This window comes from Bos mutus, chromosome 4 (genome assembly GCF_027580195.1).
Source record: "Bos mutus isolate GX-2022 chromosome 4, NWIPB_WYAK_1.1, whole genome shotgun sequence".
Taxonomy (NCBI): Eukaryota; Metazoa; Chordata; class Mammalia; order Artiodactyla; family Bovidae; genus Bos; species Bos mutus.
In genome coordinates this window covers 87,496,888-87,515,256 of record NC_091620.1, presented here as the reverse complement: position 1 = coordinate 87,515,256, position 18,369 = coordinate 87,496,888, and the positions used below count along the sequence as shown (strand labels likewise).

General features: G+C 43.0%; 1 protein-coding gene across 3 annotated transcripts in view; it reads right to left on the bottom strand.

Moving 5' to 3' along the window:
• Positions 1–18,369, bottom strand: part of RAPGEF5 (Rap guanine nucleotide exchange factor 5) — a 234,995-nt gene that overhangs the window by 92,016 nt on the left and 124,610 nt on the right. For 2 of the 3 annotated variants that reach the window (XM_070369748.1, XM_070369747.1), the window contains exon 9: positions 9,054–9,179. In XM_070369748.1, coding sequence (XP_070225849.1) covers positions 9,054–9,179 — 126 coding nt within the window. Of the gene's footprint in view, positions 1–9,053; positions 9,499–18,369 lie in introns of those variants that run through there. The other variant, XM_070369749.1, reaches the window with a different exon arrangement.

Genomic DNA, 18,369 nt, shown 5'->3' with positions numbered 1-18,369 from the left:
TACATTTTAGAGTAAAGCTATTTAGTTAAGAGCTGAGCTATAATTGGACATTCTGTCTTCACAGCAAACCTTTGACGTTTATGCTGGTTACTGTTTTACGTAAAATTAAGAGAGGTCTGTGAGGGAAGGCGAGTCAGAAAGCTTTGAAAGGAGTGAGTGTGACCCATTCTAGGCTGGCAAACCCATTCCCACACTGCAGCAGAGGAATCTCAAAAATTCAAATCTAATCATCGTCATCTCTTGTTTAAAGTGTCCACAAGGGCTCTGTATCACTCTGAGCACCCCGTCTTTGACTCAGCCTGTGGTAAGGCCTTGCTTCCTCGGCCTCCTCGCCCTCCCCGGGCTCCAGCCGCTTGGTTCCACCTGCAGAGTGGCAGCGTCCTCTGCACCAGCCCTTCCTGTCCTCACGTGGGTTTCTCCTCTGCCTGCCCTGCTTCACTTCTTCTAAGAACTCTTCTGACTCTTCAGATCCTGTCTCTTCCTCGGGGACACAGGCATGTCTCCCTGGACCAGCTGAGTGTCCTGTGATAAGCTTCCATCGCATCTTGGAGCTTAGCATGCAGATAACTGGGAACTCAGGTCTTCCCAGGTGGCTCAGTGGTAAAGAATCCACTGCCTGCCAATGCAGGAGACACAAGAGATCCCTGGGTCAGGAAGATCCCCTGGAGTAGGGCATGGCAGCCCACGCCAGTATTCTTGCCTGGAGAATCCCATGGACAGAGTCTGGTGGGCTACAGTCCATGGGGTCACAAAAGAGTTGGACAGGACTTGGCAACTAGACAACAGTAACTGTGAACTTAGCCTCTAAATTTGTTGCAATGCTGCCTCCCCCCAAAGCACTGATGTATCAGGACAGTCTTTGGGGGAATCAAGACACAAAGTACATGAGTACCTGTGTCTCCATGTCTTATTTCTCCAGGCCTCAGTGGTACACAGTTGTCATGAAGTACAGTCCATCTCTCTATGAAGGGCTGTCCATCTGTCCACACATCTTTGCTCTATCCTTTTGTCTTAACCCACTCACTATAAATTCAAATGAAACCAAACCACCAAAGATTTCTACTGTTAATTCATCAGATGACAACCTACAAAGTATCAATACGGTTATATTAATGCAGATCACGCCTTGATAGGGGTAGAGAAAAAAAAGAATATAAGGTTGCCAGGGGTCTGGAGTGAGGTATACCACTGAGAGGACCAAAAGTTGAGAAAAATACTTTATTTTTCAGTATTTCAATGCTTCACCATATTTAGTATGATTTCTCCCCCTGGAAGAGGGCATGGCAACCCACTCCAGTATTCTTGCCTGGAGAATCCCCATGGACGGAGGAGCCTGGCGGGCTACAGTCCATGGCGTCGCAAAGAGTCAGACACGACTGAGCGACTACACAACACAGCAGTATGATTTCTCAAACATACTGAAGATAATATGACTATTTTAATATTACAAGTAGAAGAACTTGATAACCTGGTGAGTAGCATCTGTACCATAGGGAATCCAACATCTGCTAAGAATATGAATTTGATAAACCAAACTAACTGAGCCAGGATCCAGTTTCTTAACTGGGCCTTTTAAAAACTAAACGAGTATCTTCAGAAAAATAAACGAATACAATAATGACAAGTTCGTCTCTGCTTAAACTGTTAAAAACTGAAGATAATATTTTTTAAATGTTGAGACTTGCAACAGGCTTCTTGTGAGACCTAAAAACCCCAGCTAGTGGGCAGATGGCTCTGCCAGACAGTGGGAGCTCAACCACTGAAGTCCCCTGGCTGCCTGGCTGCCGATTTTATGACGCAAAATAACAAAATAAAAGCAGGATTTAAAATGAACCAAACTTCCAAACCTTGCTTTTGAAAAAGGAAAAGACTTTCTCTATGGATTGCTGCAACTGCAAAAAAGTTTACCAGAGGTACTTCCCTCTCCCTGAACGTCTGTGAAATTATTTAAACACTTCGTTTAACACTGTTTTGAATGGTGCATTGGTTTTCCACGTGTGAATTTTATCTCCAGCCAAACTGTAAACTTCTTGGAGGCAAGACCTATCTCGTCTATCACTTTCATGATTACTCTGATTAAAATTAATTCTGATTAAAGATGAACAAAAACAACTCACTCAATGAAGCCTATTTCCTCTAAAAAGGTATGTATGTAAGTACCAAACCAACACAAAGTTGGGATTTTTCTCATTAAGAAAAACAACATGGTTTCTGCATAGAATTTCTCAGTAGTGGGCCACTTACTATGTTATGACTTGACTATTACATTTGAATTCTGGCTTTTGAAACTAAGCAATGATGTGATAACACTGCACTTGTGTTTAAGTAGTTCTTGGTTAAACTAAATCACCGGCAAACTTCAAATAATGCCATGATTGCTCTTTAATTTTACTCACCTCTATGCATAAAATGAGTTTGATTTCACATAGAGCATAAAGAGGGTTTTCATTTTATATACAGTGTTTTTTTTTTTTAAGTAAGAGACTAAATGAAAGTTGGGAAAATGCAGAGATCAACTTTTAGAGTGTGAAATAAAGAGCAGCAAGAGCCAGAATACTCCAGCCCACTTCTGCCCCAGGGACGCACAGGCAGCAAGCCCTTGGACGCCTAGTGAGCCCTTTGACGCAAGCAGGGCTCCAGGATGAGGCTGCAGGAAACAGGGGAGAGGAAATTCCGGTTTAAGTTGAGAGATAGGGACCCCAGCCTGGCAGCAGACCCTGCCAAGATTTGCTTTCAGAATGTGTAAAACCTCCTTCCCACCCATATTTCATGAGTGAACTGGAAAAGGGGAAGGAAGTAGGGTGGGTCCCAGACTCAACAAAGGGACTAAAGAAAGCGGTGTGGGGAGGGGGAGGGACACAGACAGGGCCCCTGTGGAGAGCAAGCATCGCTAGGCACGGCTTTCACGCACGTTTTATAGACTTTTGTTTCTGCAGAGTGGAAATTAGGAAATTAGGAGCTGCGTGTTGCTACTCCTCTTCTACAAGGTAATGCACTAGGAAGCATAAATGACATTTCAGGAAAAGCTGAGTTTCAGTCTTCCTGTAAACAGTGTGGTATGGCAGAACACAGCAGCCACGTCTAGAGTCGTTCTTCAATCCAACAGCTTCACAGACACTACATGTGAACTGTCTATACACTTTAGAAAATTAAGTTAGAACTCAAAAGAAGCTTGTACCTAAGCATCCCTTTTCTTCCTTCCTCCCCATACTTCACCACCACCATCCTTTCAATACAGACTCGTCCTCTTTCCCCCAGGGCTGTGGTCCAGGCAGCCGCCCTTTCTCAGGACTGTCCTGCCATCTCGGCTTCCGGTCCTCACACCAGGTGCCCTGTGGGGTTGATGGCTGAGCGAGCAGGTGGCCAGGGGCAGCCGGACTGGAGTTTCCACCTGGCCCAGCTCTGCTTGGCCACTCACCAGCCTCAGCTTTCTGACCCATCACACTGAAATAACATCATTTCCCTCACAGAAGGGCCCCCTCATCCTTCTTTTTTATGAAAACTAACAAAACAAGTCAATAGCTTTTCATTATTTGTAGAATGAAGTGAAACATGTCAGCCCTCAAAATCCTCCACAGCCTGGCCCCGATCTCGTTCCTCACCAACTTTTCCTTCTCCTAAATCTTTGCCACCATCTCCCTCAAACCCCACTCTTGGTGCTCTGGTGACACAGAGTGGTTTCAATATCAAGGAAAAAAAACAGCTTGTGTATTTTGTAATGCTCTTCTCTCTGCCAGGAATGCTCTTCTTCAGTTTGGATTGTTTAATTCCAACTTCAAACCTACTTCAAGGTCCGCATCAAACTCTACCTCTGCCATAAGAAAGAATCCTGTTTGCCGAGGTGAAAATTCTTGCTGTGACACCCATGTATCTCTCTGGGGATTATTACCACTGTCTCTCCTCTTACCACTGTTATATGTGTTTGTATCTCCTCTCCACACGTGACTACACTCCTTCAGGGAGGAACCAGCATAGTTATTCTGGATCCACTACAACATTAGCTTTAATAAAGGTGCACTGAATGAATAAATGACCAAGGATATTCTAGAATAACAGTATAGAAACACCTGCTGCTGCTACTACTAAGTTGCTTCAGTTGTGTCTGACTCTGTGCGACCCCATGGACTACAGCCAACCAGGCTTCTCCGTCCATGGGATTCTCCAGGCAAGAGCACTGGAGTGGGTTGCCATTTCCTTCTCCAAGGCATGAAAGTGGAAAGTGAAAGTGAAGTTGCTCAGTCGTGTCCGACTCTTAGCGACCCCATGGACTGCAGCCTACCAGGCTCCTCCATCCATGGGATTTTCCAGGCAAGAGTACTGGAGTGGGGTGCCATTGCCTTCTCCGATAGAAACACCAACTCAGACTAAATGGATCAGGAGAACACCTCTAAAATCACGGTTAGTTCTGAAGGAGGTACATCACTGCAGCCGATGCCAAAGCATTGGCCAAATAATTCAGTTCATTTTGAGGTTACCAGAGAGTCTCTATGCTTAAGCTATCGTCCAAGTACCTGGGTCTCAGAAGAAGCAGTCTCCCTACTGTTAGCCAAAAACCCATCTGACGGTTTGCTGATGAGATAAACACGGTGTGCTGTAGCATCTCAGATACCTGAAACGGCTGCAGGACAAGGCAAGGGAAACGGCTACAGAGCTTTTTGGGGAAAATGACCAGCCATTCTGGTGATAAAGACAACTTTCTCATGTCCATACCAGGAAATTGTAGTACAAACTTCAAAACTGCTTAGTGTAAATTAGCACACACATCCTCCCATCACCAGTCATCAAATGCTGCCAAGTTTACCATCTAAATGACTCATCATCTGTGACCTTCTCATTTCCCAGAGTTGCCACCCTGGTTCAGACTTACATCTCTCACCTGACTCACAACAATATCTTTCTAAGGGTTCTCTCCAGCGTTTCCCTCTTCCTCACTCAATTTTTCCTCTAAACCAATGCCAGAGGGATCTTACAAAGACCACATCTGATTACGCCGCTTCCCTTCTTTGATGGCTTTCCTTGGCCAGAAAAGCAAGTCTAAACTGCTCAGAGCGGGTTGCCAGGTCTTTCACAACTGAATTCTACCCTCCCTCACAGCCCACCCCACCCCAGCTCCTTTCCCAAGAACTGCCCAGGCTCAACTCACACACCTTCCTGACGGTTTCTCTGTCTTGAATGCTCTTCCCTGCCCTGCCCTTCTATGACCTTAGTCATCCTTCCAGGTCAAGCTCAAAAGTTCCCATTTGGTAACATATGCCCCTTCCTCTATGGATATAATCATAGAACTAAGACCAGAAAATATGATGCCTACATAAGAGGCAATTTCTTTAAAGAATTAATGACGAAATATTAAGCTCACTCTCATAATGCTTATAAGAAAGAGCCCTTTCTGTCCCCTTCTTAAAAGTTCTCACATAATTTTCAACACTTAGGAATGAGTGCTGGCTAATATTGCCTACAGCCTGTTAATACAAAATAGGAAAAGTAAGTGCTTCCTGAGAAACTTGTGGTAATTATACATTTAACTTTTTTTAAACTTCAGAAACACCCTGGCAAAAGCACAGAGTAAAGCATTTCTCTAATTGCATCCATTTTTAATCATGACATTTACCAGTTTAAGAAGATACTAGATATGCCTACTCAGAAATCTCAAAGCCCCTTCAATTTGTAACAAGATGCACCAGCAACAAAAGCCTTATTCTATCAAATTCATGTCTATCTCTGGGCAGTAGTACCTTAAAGCAGCTTTCTCTTTTGAATGCTTATGTACAAAGAGGGACATGGCTTACTGGAACTGGAGAAGCAAAGTCATTCACTAAAAAGAATGACTGATAAGCATCTGAGATTCTAAACTCAAATTTTACCACTATCCACTTGAATAATTTTGGCTCAAGAATGGTAGATGAGGTAGTTGAAGCATTTGAGAATCACAAAAGAAAGGAAATTTGTATGTTAACTCTATGGTTTGGTCATAATTGTTATTGTTATAAGAGTAGGAAACTGCAGAACTAGGTTTACATTAAGTAAACTGCAGTTTCCTCTGTATATTCTGTGTGTTTTCATGGACAAGAACAGATGACTGATGCTGAAAAGAAAGTGAGGGCAGGAAAAATGAAAACGCTGCAACCAGCTCATGGACACTGAACTCCATCGGCAAGCAAAGGGATTGCTATTTCGAGTGCTTAAGACAAAAGAGTGAAACAATCCAGCAGATGGTTTTTATTCCTAACGAACAACTGTAAAAGGTGCAGGAAGCACCCAGTGTCAAAGGTTCCATCTGGTGGTGCACCGTGGAAGCCTTAGCCTTGAGAGCTGATCAATTCAGCTGATGTCAGCTTGAAGGAGGGAGATCACAGAATCCTTCATATTCACCTTTCCTGACTGTCAGCTTCAGCAGGAAAAGTCTAAAGAGAAAAGGCCATCATTCCACTATTTATTTATACATCATCTTTCCCCTCAGAAGGACACACTCTTCAGAGCTGTTAATGCATCCTTATTACAACATTCACGCAAGAAGTAAAAAACCATAGTGTTCTTTTTTATCATCTTAAAATGAAGGTTTAAAGAGAACAGTGAGTACACAACCATAAGCAGAGTTGCAAACCTTCCACCACTAAATTTCCATCTCATGGTCAAAGTCCTTAACAGCAGCAATTGTATTTGGAGGGTATTATATTCTCATTAACTGTAACTATAATATTCTGCATTAAACTAATCAGGCAAAGGCAACACAGGTACCTTTTTATTAAGCATAAAGCTGTCTATGTCCTAAGGCTGGTGATTTCTGACCTTGGGGAAGGGGTAAGGGTTACTCTATTGGTCTGATTTTAAAAGATCCCTCCCTCCCCTCAGGTTGTCACTGATCCACTGAATCGAATATACAATCCATTGTATAATGTGTGCTCAGTCGCTCAGTTTGTCTGACTCTGCAACCCTATGAACCGTCCCAGGCTCAGTTTTGTCTGACTCTGCAACGCTATGAACTGTCCCAGGCTCCTCTGTCCATGGGATTTTCCAGGTAAGAATACTGGAGTGGGGTGCTGTTTCCTTCTCCATTGTATAATACGTCATCCAGTACTCTTGCCTGGAAAATCCCATGGGCAGAGGAGCCTGGAAGGCTGCAGGCCATGGGGTCGCTAAGAGTCGGACACGACTGAGAGACTTCACTTTCACTTTTCACTTTCATGCATTGAGAAGGAAATGGCAACCCACTCCAGTATTCTTGCCTGGAGAATCCCAGGAACAGGGGAGCCTGGTGGGCTGCCGTCTATGAGATCGCACAGAGTTGGACACAACTGAAGCAACTTAGCAGTAGCAGGGAAAAGAGAGTCGGACACGACTGAAGCAACTTAGCAGCAGCCCCAGCAGCAGCAGGGAAGAGAACAGAGAAGGCAATGGCACCCCACTCCAGTACTCTTGACTAGAAAATCCCATGGACGGAGGAGCCTGGTAGGCTGCAGTCCATGGGGTCGCTAAGAGTCAGACATGATGGGGCGATTTCACTTTCACTTTTCACGCATTGGAGAAGGAAATGGCAACCCACTCCAGTGTTCTTGCCTGGAGAATCCCAGGGACGGGGGAGCCTGGTGGGCTGTCGTCTATGGGGTCGCACAGAGTCGGACACGACTGAAGCGATTTAGCAGCAGCAGGGAAGAGAAATGCTCTCAATTAAACTAGGGCATGTTTTCATATCATCAACTGTTAAGACTCATCCTGATTTCAGAAATGCTAAGATGTGTGTGGAGGGAGGGGGTGAGTGCACCCGGAAATCGATAAAATATAGCATATGAAAACGACTGCTAACTAAGATGAATCAAAAGGAACATTGTTTTGAGAAATTTAAGACATGCGCCGGGATATTCTATGGATGCAGAAGAGGTTAGGAGTCAGTCTTCCATACAGTTAACCTTTGGAGTGTTTTTGACAATGCAAGAAAGTTCCTTAAGTAGTACCCTCTGAGGTGAAGGCTCCTGAGACGTCCACTCAAACTTAAAGCCAACAGTCACCTCTAAGATAACTGCCACTGCAGGCTCTGAAACTGCCTAATTGTTCTCCCCCTTGAGACACTGATAGCTAATGACTCAATGCCACACGGCTATAGATGTGTTACATGATCAAACGGACAGCCTGCCATCCTGGGACCTCTCACCTCCTCTCCCGCTCTGTCAATCTCTGCTGTTTGTACTGATGGTCTTGGAGCGGAACGAGCATGAACCAATTCTGCTCCCTTGCAAAGGGTTGAAAATAACATTTCAGCAAAGATTAAAAGTCAGAGAAAAGACGTTCATAAACACTGGGGAATTTTCGTCTTCATGAGCAATCCTGGAGGGCTCAGCATGGAGGGTGAGGCCTTACAAACAACAACACGAAGTCAACAGACAACAGTGTGGAGCAGAAGTGAGTGGTCCCATTGTCTCCCCAGCATGACCGCAGCGTTCTTGGTTCTAAGGCTCAGTCTGAATAACCGCTTTCAGGACAACGGAGCAAAGCGTCCCTTCCCTCCAGTCTAACTGCATCTGAACAATATAACTCTTGTTGGAACACAAACGTTCATGAAATACTGGGAAAACGCCCTTCTGACTCTGCCGCTTGGTCTAAGCATCTAGAATCTGTTCCTCTGTTCTCACCTATTTCTTGAGTTAGGACTTACTTGCCTGATAACTAGACCCACCCCCTGGGCTCAACATAAAAGTACATCAGAATGTTCTTTTAGAATTCATACTCCACAGAGTTTCTGATGGGGTGAAACTCCCCAAGTCAAGCCTGGAAGCTATCAAATAGACATGCATTCATATGTGCTCCTCTGCATTCTTATATTTCTCCATGATCTACTTCTGTGAAGAGACTGCTTCTAAATCCAGCGTCATAAACCACTGGCCTAGAAAATTAGAGCAGTTGTCATTCTCTTTTACTAAGAAGCATGCTTTTGGAGGGGGGAAAAAAAAAAACCAAGCCCAAAGAATTTAAAATAAAATATTCTTCTCTTCAAACATACAACCAGGCAGAAACACTTCCCACCCCTTCAAACCTGCATCCCCAAGAGGAAAAGTGCTTACGTGTTCAGACTTCTCCTGTTCTTTTTTGTCCGTCTGCAAAAACTGACAGCTTTCTCTTGCCAGCTTCTGGACCAGTTCAATTCGCCCGATATCATCTCTCTCCTGAAGTTTGCACATCATGCCGGCCTTAAGAGTTGGAGAAAAAGTGAAGATGTACTTAAATCCACAGTCCCAGGACATGACACCGCTCACTGAATAGTTCACCTTATAATACACTCATCTTCTCTTGTCGCCTGGATTGAATCATGGTCTTGGTAAAAATATGTTGCCTCTCCAAAACTGAAACTTAACCTAGGAATGCCGCACCAAAAGACTTAAGTTGAGATCATTTATCAGTCTACTCTAAGAGAGGGAAAGGCAGAGCGCACTGAATCATTTGCTGCTAAAGGGTGCTCCTGCTATGCCACTATTTGTTCCTGACAGCCTGTTTCCTGTTACATAAGCCCAGCAAGAGGTTAAAAACTCATGGGAAAGTTAGCCAGGAACTACTCCGGCCATCAGGGTGAAGTGATAGAGAACTAAAAATAACAGTACACAACCTCCTAATTCCTTAGCTCCACCAGCTCATTCCATGTACAAACACACAGTTCACAAGAAAAGGACAAGAAATTCTTTTCTTCAAAACTGAAAAGTTACTGTGGGGCAATATCAGTAAAATAACTCCAATGTTGCATGAAATGTGGTGGAAAGTTATTAAAAATCAACTGCAAAAAGAAAGCTTCAAATTTACTCAGAGTTTAGAAATGGTCCACAAAGCACCATATTTTCATTATACCCAAGTACCAAGTAATAATGATAATATGAAAAAGAATCTAGGATTTTGATAAGAAAAAAAAATGTTCATTGTTAACACACACTCTGAACAGTTTCTACTCAAATTCTTTCAAAAATGGTTCACACTGATATATGAGGAAATGACCCAAAAAGAAATCTGAAGTTATTCCTGGCAGGAACACCCAAAACTATCAAATCCTCGTTTTACCCTATACAATCTACAGGATTTGAATGGACCCAGCAATGTAACCAAATATGGAGAAATGGGCAGCAAGTGATCACAACTTTAGTGTCTTAATAGTTTGTACTGAAGACATACAGTTTGTTGAGTGGGCATCAGAAGAATGGAACCGTCCATGCAAAGCAGTGACTAAGGAGTTACTCCTAAGGGCAAGGACAGCTCCTCATCTAGCATTTTCTCCACAAAAAAGGAAGGAAACAACAAAAAAAAATCGGAAGTGGTCCAAATCAGATTCCCCTGGAATGGCAAGTGGAATTTCTACACCAAAGTCAGGGATTTATTTTTACTGTGTGCTTCACAAGTGGTCTTCCAGTTCGTCTCCAGGGTTTCCTCAGACAAGGATCTCAGTTTATCTTAAGACAGGCTGTGCAGTGCTGGAGAGCCAGAAGTACTGGAAAGCCCCTTATCATGCTAGACAAAATTCTGAAACCACTAAACTTCAATCCATGAGTACTAGCACTGCCCTTTAAAGCAACTGAAAGTATGTCTACTTTTTATCCAATATGACGACCTTCTAAATATTTAAATACCAATATCTATGATGTCCTCCTTTATGCATTCCTCATGTATATTCCCCTAAAGTGAAGTCACTCAGTCATGTCCAACTCTTAGTGACCTCATGGACTGCAGCCTACCAGGCTCCTCCATCCATGGGATTTTCCAGGCAAGAGTACTGGAGTGGGGTGCCATTGCCATTGCCCTAATTCCCTATTTTATTCATTCATTCATTCACTCAGTCACTCACTCAACTGATTTTATTGGAACAACCATGCACCAAGATCTATTACAGGTTCTAAGAACACAGTGGTGAATAACAATAAAGACCAAGTCACACGTCATGTTCAGTTCAGTTCAGTCGCTCAGACTCTTTTCGACCCCATGAACTACAGCACGCCAGGCCTCCCTGTCCATCACCAACTCCCGGAGTTCACTTAGACTCACGTCCATCGAGTCAGTGATGCCATCCAGCCATCTCATCCTCTGTCGTCCCCTTCTCCTCCTGCCCCCAATCCCTCCCAGCATCAGAGTCTTTCCCAATGAGTCAACTCTTCCCATGAGGTGGCCAAAGTACTGGAGTTTCAGCTTTAGTATCATTCCTTCCAAAGAAATCCCAGGGCTGATCTCCTTCAGAATGGACTGGTTGGATCTCCTTGCAGTCCAAGGGACTCTCAAGAGTCTTCTCCAACACCACAGTAAATAGGAGATGTGGATTATATTAACATACAGATACGAAATATCAGATGGTGGTATATGATAAGAAGGAAAATACAGTAGGGTAAGGGACAGAGAAGGATTTGTTGGTTGACATCTGAGAGGAGACCTAAGGGGAGTGAAGGACGTTCCAGGCAGAGGAACAGAAGTTCAAGGGCCCCGAGGTCTGGGAGTGTTCAGCATGTTCCAGGATGAGGGAGGGCACAGCAGGGCTGCAGCAGAGCTGGTGAGGGCAGACCTGTGGGACAGTTCAGAGAGGTGATGCTGGACCAGGACGTGTAGCTTCTGTACAGGACGTGCAAGAGGTTTACATTCTTTTTTTGAACAAGATGGAAAAATACTTTGACATGTTTTGAACATAGGACTGGAATAATCCAACTTATCTTTTAACAGGATCATTCCATCTTCTGGGTTGAGAAAACACTGTTAAGTGGGGGAAAGCAGCTGAAGCTAAGAAGGCCAATTAAGACTGGTCTTCAGACAACAACTGGTTTAGAAAAAGAAATGGCAGCAGTAGAGTTGGTCGGAAGTGGTTAGATTCTGGATCTATTTCAAAGGTAGGGTCAGCAGAAATGGTTGTCTCCAAGATATTTGACCTGAGTGACTAGAAGGGTAGGGGCTGTCAGTTCCTGAGATTGGGAGACTTGGGGAAGGGGGGTCATCTGGTATGGGATATGCCTATTAAGACATCCATGTGGAGCTGCCAGGTTGGCTGCCAGGAGATCCAGAGAAGACTAAGCTGGGGATGGGAGTCATCATAGGGTAGATCGTATTTAAACCAGAGGAAAGACTAAGGTTACCAATGGGGTGATGCAAACAAAGCAGAGAAGAAATCCATGAACTGAGTCTAATATTTAGATATTGGGAAGATGAAGAGTGAGGCCTCCCTGGTAGATCAGTGGTCAAGAATCCAGAGACTCAGTTTTGATCCCTGGGAAGATCCCCTGAGAAGGAAATGGTAACCCACTGCAGTATTCTTGCCTGGAGAATCCCACGGACAGACAAGCCTGGCGGGCTACAGTTCATGGGGCTGCAAAGAGTTGGACACGACTTAGCAACTAAACAACAAAGATGACTAATCTGGAACGGAGAATGAGGAGGCCTCTAGGAGGAGAACCTGGTGAGTAGCGAGTCTGGTGTTTTCAAGGAGGAGGGAGTGAAAAGCTGCATCCAGTACAGCTGAAACATCAAATAAAAGAAGCTCGAACAACTGACATGGAATTTAACAAGAGTAATTGCTGACTTTGAGTATAACTTTTTTGGGAGAAAAAAAAGTGGTGGGGGGACAACTTTTATTCATATGGGCTTCACAGAGAATGAGAGACAACTCTTTTGAGGAGTTTTATTTAAAGAATGGGACACTATTTAAAGAGTGACGCTGCAGTGTTCTTGCCTGGAGAATCCTAGGGACGGGGGAGCCTGGTGGGCTGCCGTCTATGGGGTCGCACAGAGTCGGACACGACTGAAGCGACTTAGCAGCAGCAGCAGCAGCAGCAGGAAGCTCTGGTTGCTCATTTAAGGTGAGGGATATTCCAGCACATTTATCTTTATTAGAAATCATCCCATGTAGAGAGAAATTTGATGGCGTGGGCCAGAGAGACGGCATTTTCAGGAGACGTGTGCTTGAGTAGGAAAAAGAGCATAAAGATCTACTCTCAGAAACATGCATGTGAATACTTCCCTCACTGTAACAGGAGGGGAGGATACAGGGGGTGGACTGCAGGTAGGCTGGCATACCTGGTGACGAGAACATGGAAATTCTTTTTTGAAGACCTCTATTTCAGAAACAACAATTCAGGTAATTAGCTGAGAGTAAGGACCCTGAGAAGATGCTGGAAGCATAACAAAAGAGAGCATGTAACAGTCATTTCAGTTCCAAGGGTTAGCAAACGTTTTTCTGTAAAGGGCCGGAGTGTAAATATTCTAGGCTCAGTGGGCTGTGAGGTTCTGGTGCAAGGACCCCAAGTGAAAGAGTGAAAGTGTTAGTCGCTCAGTTGTGTCTGACTCTTTGCAGCTCCACAGACTGTAGCCCACCAGGCTGCTCTGACCATGGGATTCTCCAGGCAAGAATGAATACTGGAATGGGTTGCCATTCCCTTCTCTAGGGGATCTTCCTGACCCAGGGATTGAACTTGGGTCTCCTGCACTGCAGGCAGATTCTTTACCGTCTGAGCCACCGTGCAGTTCTAACACAAATGGAGCAAGAGACGGTACGTAAGTGAATGAGCACAGCTGTGTTCCACTAACACTTTATTTACAAAACCGGCAGGAGGCTGTGGTTTCTCAACTTCTGACCTGAGAGAATAGGAAACTGGACAACAAAAATAGAATCAGACTGCCAAGCATTAGCAAGGACCCACTTGATTTTATTTTTAGATCCTTTTACCATTCTAGCCATCCTCCTTAGACATACTGGTTTATCAGGATTTTAATGGAGTTCATAACCTGAGCTAATGCTAAACAAATGGGCCAATCTTGAAGATGCTCTTTTAATCACTGCCACAGAGTAAAAAGAGGACCAGTGGAATTAAGGATCTTCCTTTAAAACTAAGAAGACAAAGAAATTATTCTGGGAAATTTCTAGACAAAAATGATCAACATTCTTTAAATGTTTTGATACTTAAAGGACTGTATCTCTGTTATCCAGAAAATTCATTTATGCTGACCATCTAGGATTTCTTCTCTGTCTCTCCGTGTCATTCTCCCAGTGTTTAATACACTGTCTTGCTAGAGGAGAGAGGGTGTCAATGACCCTGTAAGCTCTGGACCTGCTGCACGGTTGCTTACTCAGCAGTGTGATGGATTGGTCCCCATCTCTGCCTGCTCCCTGGGGTGGCAGCCTTGGGTAACAGAGGGCACGAGTGGGATGGGCCAGGCTGGGATGGTACACAGGAGGAGAGCACCTCGAGCTAACTGACCTGGCGAGTGAGAATGAGCCTGCTACCTCTTCTCACCAGCACCGGCTCCAACACACCTGGGCCAAGCTTCCACAGATGCCAGTTTGGACAGAGAGTCTTTACTTCTGTCTGTGGGTTCCACACGTATCCTTAGAATATAACTGATAATATCATCAGCAACAAAACGATAGGACTGAGGAGAGGAAATTTAAGAGACCTTAACTATTTCTTTGGCTTCTAAGTGAACATGAGCTTCTTGCTTAGGATCCTAAATATAGACTTTTCTTTTTTGAGGAAATACATTTTTATCAGTACCACGTACTTGGGTGTACAAATTATGTATTTTAAACACAACATGCTATTATTTTTAAAAAATGGGTTTTCAGATGGGCTTAAATTTTTCATGTTTATAATTAAATCATCTTATAATTTTACAAGGAATATTGTGATCTAGATTTTCTGGTCTCTTGCATAATTTCTAGGTGCATTTCACAAGATAATCAATTTGATAGCACTCATATATAACTATCAAAAAAGGCTTTCAAGGAGGGTTATGAAAGCTTCTTCACTCCCTAGAGAACTTCATGCCTGGAGAGCTGCCCGTATATCCTAGATAGTTTTATAAGACAGTCCTTTTTGGAAATACCATGCTCAACCAGATGTTCTCCAGGGGGTTCCTTTCACAGTTCTGTAATTTAGTGATTTAATTCAAAAAAGCCATGAATTTATTAATATATTTTGAGAGCTTTGTTATGGCAAGAGAGGCAAGATAACTAACCGCCCTTGATCTAGACTTCCATATGACAGGACTACTTAATTTATCTATGTGAAATTAATTATAAACTGTTCACCTAACACTCTAGACCAGAAAAAAATAAAAGATTAATGTGTAACAGTCAGAAGAGTTATTTAAGAGCCTTATTTCAAGGTCTGCTTTGGAGAAAAAAAAAAAAAAACTCTGTAATGTATAATTAAAGGAATTCATATGATTTTCAGTATTTGAGAAATATTATGAATGTAAATGAAAAGTCTGTTTCCTTTATAAATGGAGTCATAAAAATGTTTGGTCCATTCTTTCAGGGATAAAATGAAACTTGGACAAAATTCCCTTAGGAAAAGCTACAAGGATGATAAATGAACAACCTTTATGACATAAGGTGAAAGAGCACAGTTCTATATATGCAAGCATTTTCTACATTATCATAACCTTAAAAATCAGCTTTTCTATAACACCTAGAAAAAGCATCATGCCAAAATTGCTTGATTTTGGCATGGGGAAGGAAAGGGGAAGGAAAACCAGGATGAAAAAGTCTACCTTTCATGAAAGCACCTCTGTAATAACAATGCTCTTCAACATAAATTCAGGGTATGTGGGTAAATTAGAATTGACTACTATATAATAGATTCATTTCTTCAAAAATTATATCTTGACTAGAAATTCATAAAAACCCTTTTTTTTGCTACTTTAAACAGAAAGCCCAAATGACAGAATAAAACACTGATCGGCTGGGATGTTATATTACATTACTAAAAGGCACGTCCCTATTTCCAAAAGAAAAAACAGAATTCTTTTCAGGAAAATTCAAAAGTTAATTCATAATAAATTGAAAATATTAATAAATAATAATTTCATTTTTATTATTCATTTTCTCAAATTTCTTCAGAGAAAGAAAATGATGACAAATATTTTACTAGATGGGACTAGAAAAATGCACACTTTGATAACTGGGGAAAGAATCAAGAAGCAGTTACAGTGAAAAGTAAATGTGATAGAAAGTGCGATGGTAAAGGCAGGTTTACTAATGCCCAGGGCATCACAAGGACAGGCCTCTACACCATGCTGGGGCATCAGCGCCTGGGATTTGCACTCACAGTGCAAGTTCAGGGAGATTCGCTCCTCCGGCCTTCCTCCCCTGTGGCATCACCTGTGTTAATATTCCACACTGGTTAGTCAGACCCATCCTCCACCAATAATATGTGATACTGCGTTGCACCAAACTGTGCCCAGAACACAGAAGGGGGCAGAAACCAGAGCTACATGGAATTTCTGACTGTTACTTCCCTCAAACGCTTTTCTTCCTCTATTATATTACATAACTATCTCTTCTGATGAAGCTACATACATCACAGATTTAATGTGATTGATGAAGTAAGGGGTTCATTCATTATATATATTTAATTCTTTGAACTTTCAGACTAGAATAGAGAAGTCACCATATTTTACCTTGTTTTGACCTGAGAGAAATTACAGCTTAGGTCTTATACATTATTGACCATCTGCAAAGCAGAGCACCAGAGCTGGGCAAATAATAAAGTTTACAAAAAAAAAAAGAGAGAGAGAGAAAGAGAATAGTAAATTTAATATATTCCAACACAAAAGATTTAAAAGCATCATCTGTTTTCTATGATAGCTATCACAACCTTAAATAAGAGCTTTCTTCAGTCTATTTTGGAAAAAAAACTATTTTGCTACTAATAAAACAATCATGAACTATTTGGTAATCAATTTGTATAATTAACAGTTATCATCACTTAATAATAAAATGATTGAGTCCAATGGGGGAATAGGAGACAAAATAATTACTGAATCCAGTGGCCACCTGCATAAACAGGGAGAATTTCTAAAGTTCAAAATGTTGTAAATTATTCATGGAATATCTCATTACAATCCTTAAACTAGAAGCTGAAAAAGTTCTATACATTTTGATAAAGATGATTTAACCCTTTAGTCCTATATAAATGGTTATAACGAGTAAAGGTCTAGCATGCTGATATACAGACACCACAATGGTAGACAGAGTACCACTGTAGCCCAGCCCTGACAGATACCATAGATTCTCAAACCAAAACAGAATGCAACAGATGATCATGAGAACACCAGGAGGCTAACTTTTGCTGAGAACTTACTGTATGCCAGGCACTGTTCTAACGGCTTCACATATACTCATTTAATCTTCAGAACAATTATCTCCATTTCAGAAATGTTAGAAAGGCTGTTTAGCACAGTGGTTACAAGCAAGAATATTGGAACCAGACTACCTTGCTTGGATTCCCATCCCCACCACTTAGCAGTGAATCCTAGCAGGGTCCTTTGGGGCTCCACAGGCATGGGGGACCGGCCTTTTTGTCCCCTGTTGCTTAGGGGCAATATTCCAGCTTCCAGGAGCTTCCCTGAGTTCCAAAGGGCAGATTCAGTTGCTAATCAAGGGAAGGAGAACCAAGAAACCACCAGAGGCAAGAGCCGGAGCCAGAGAAGCTCATCAAGATTAGGAGACCCTAGCACACCCTTCCTGGTGGCTCAGCTGGTAAAGAACCCACCTGCGATGCAGGAGACCTGGTTCAATTCCTGGATCAGGAAGTTCCCCTGGATAAGAGATAGGCTACCCACTCCAACATTCTTGGGCTTCCTTGGTGGCTCAGATGCTAAAGAATCCACCTGCAATGTGGGAGACCTGGGTTTGATCCCTGAGTTGGGAAGATCTCCCAGAGGAGGGCATGGCAACTCACTCCAGTATTCTTGCCTGGAGAATCCCCATGGACAGAAAAGCCTGGCAGGCTACAGTCCATGGGGTTGCAAAGTCAGACATGACTGAGTGACTAAGCACAGCACACCCCTGCCTAATCTTGTCAGCAAACTCACCCTTGGGAAGTATTGTTATAAAACTCTTCATCAAAGCCTTGTGGAGGAGGGGCAAGGGCACACACACAGTGTTTCAAGGCAGGAGCCCGCTGTGTCCCCCTTTGTCTGGCAAAGTAAAAAGGTTATCCTTTTCTACTTCATCCAAAATTCTGTCTCTGAGATGTGATTCAGCTGTACACGGGTGTACAGAGAAGCTTGAGCTTTTGGCATCAGCCGTTCATCTGTAAAGTGGTGGTAATTATATTATCAGCCTCACAGGGTTTGTTGTGAGGTTTTAAACTACGTTAATAAAAACAAAGAGCTTAGGAGAGTGCATTTGAAGTGTTATCTAAGTGTTAACTCTTGATGCTCTAAAGAAAAGCATCATGGGACACCAGAGAGCAGAGGAACTTGCCCAGGGTGCTGGAACAGAGCCCAGCCCGGAGCTCTGGCAGCCTGGCCCGGGAGGCAGAGCTCTTAACCTCATGGGTGTGGCCTGGCATTCACAGGGCAAATCTTTTACGTGCCAAAATGGCAGGCATTTGTTATGTTGCTTCATTTCAGCTTCATAAC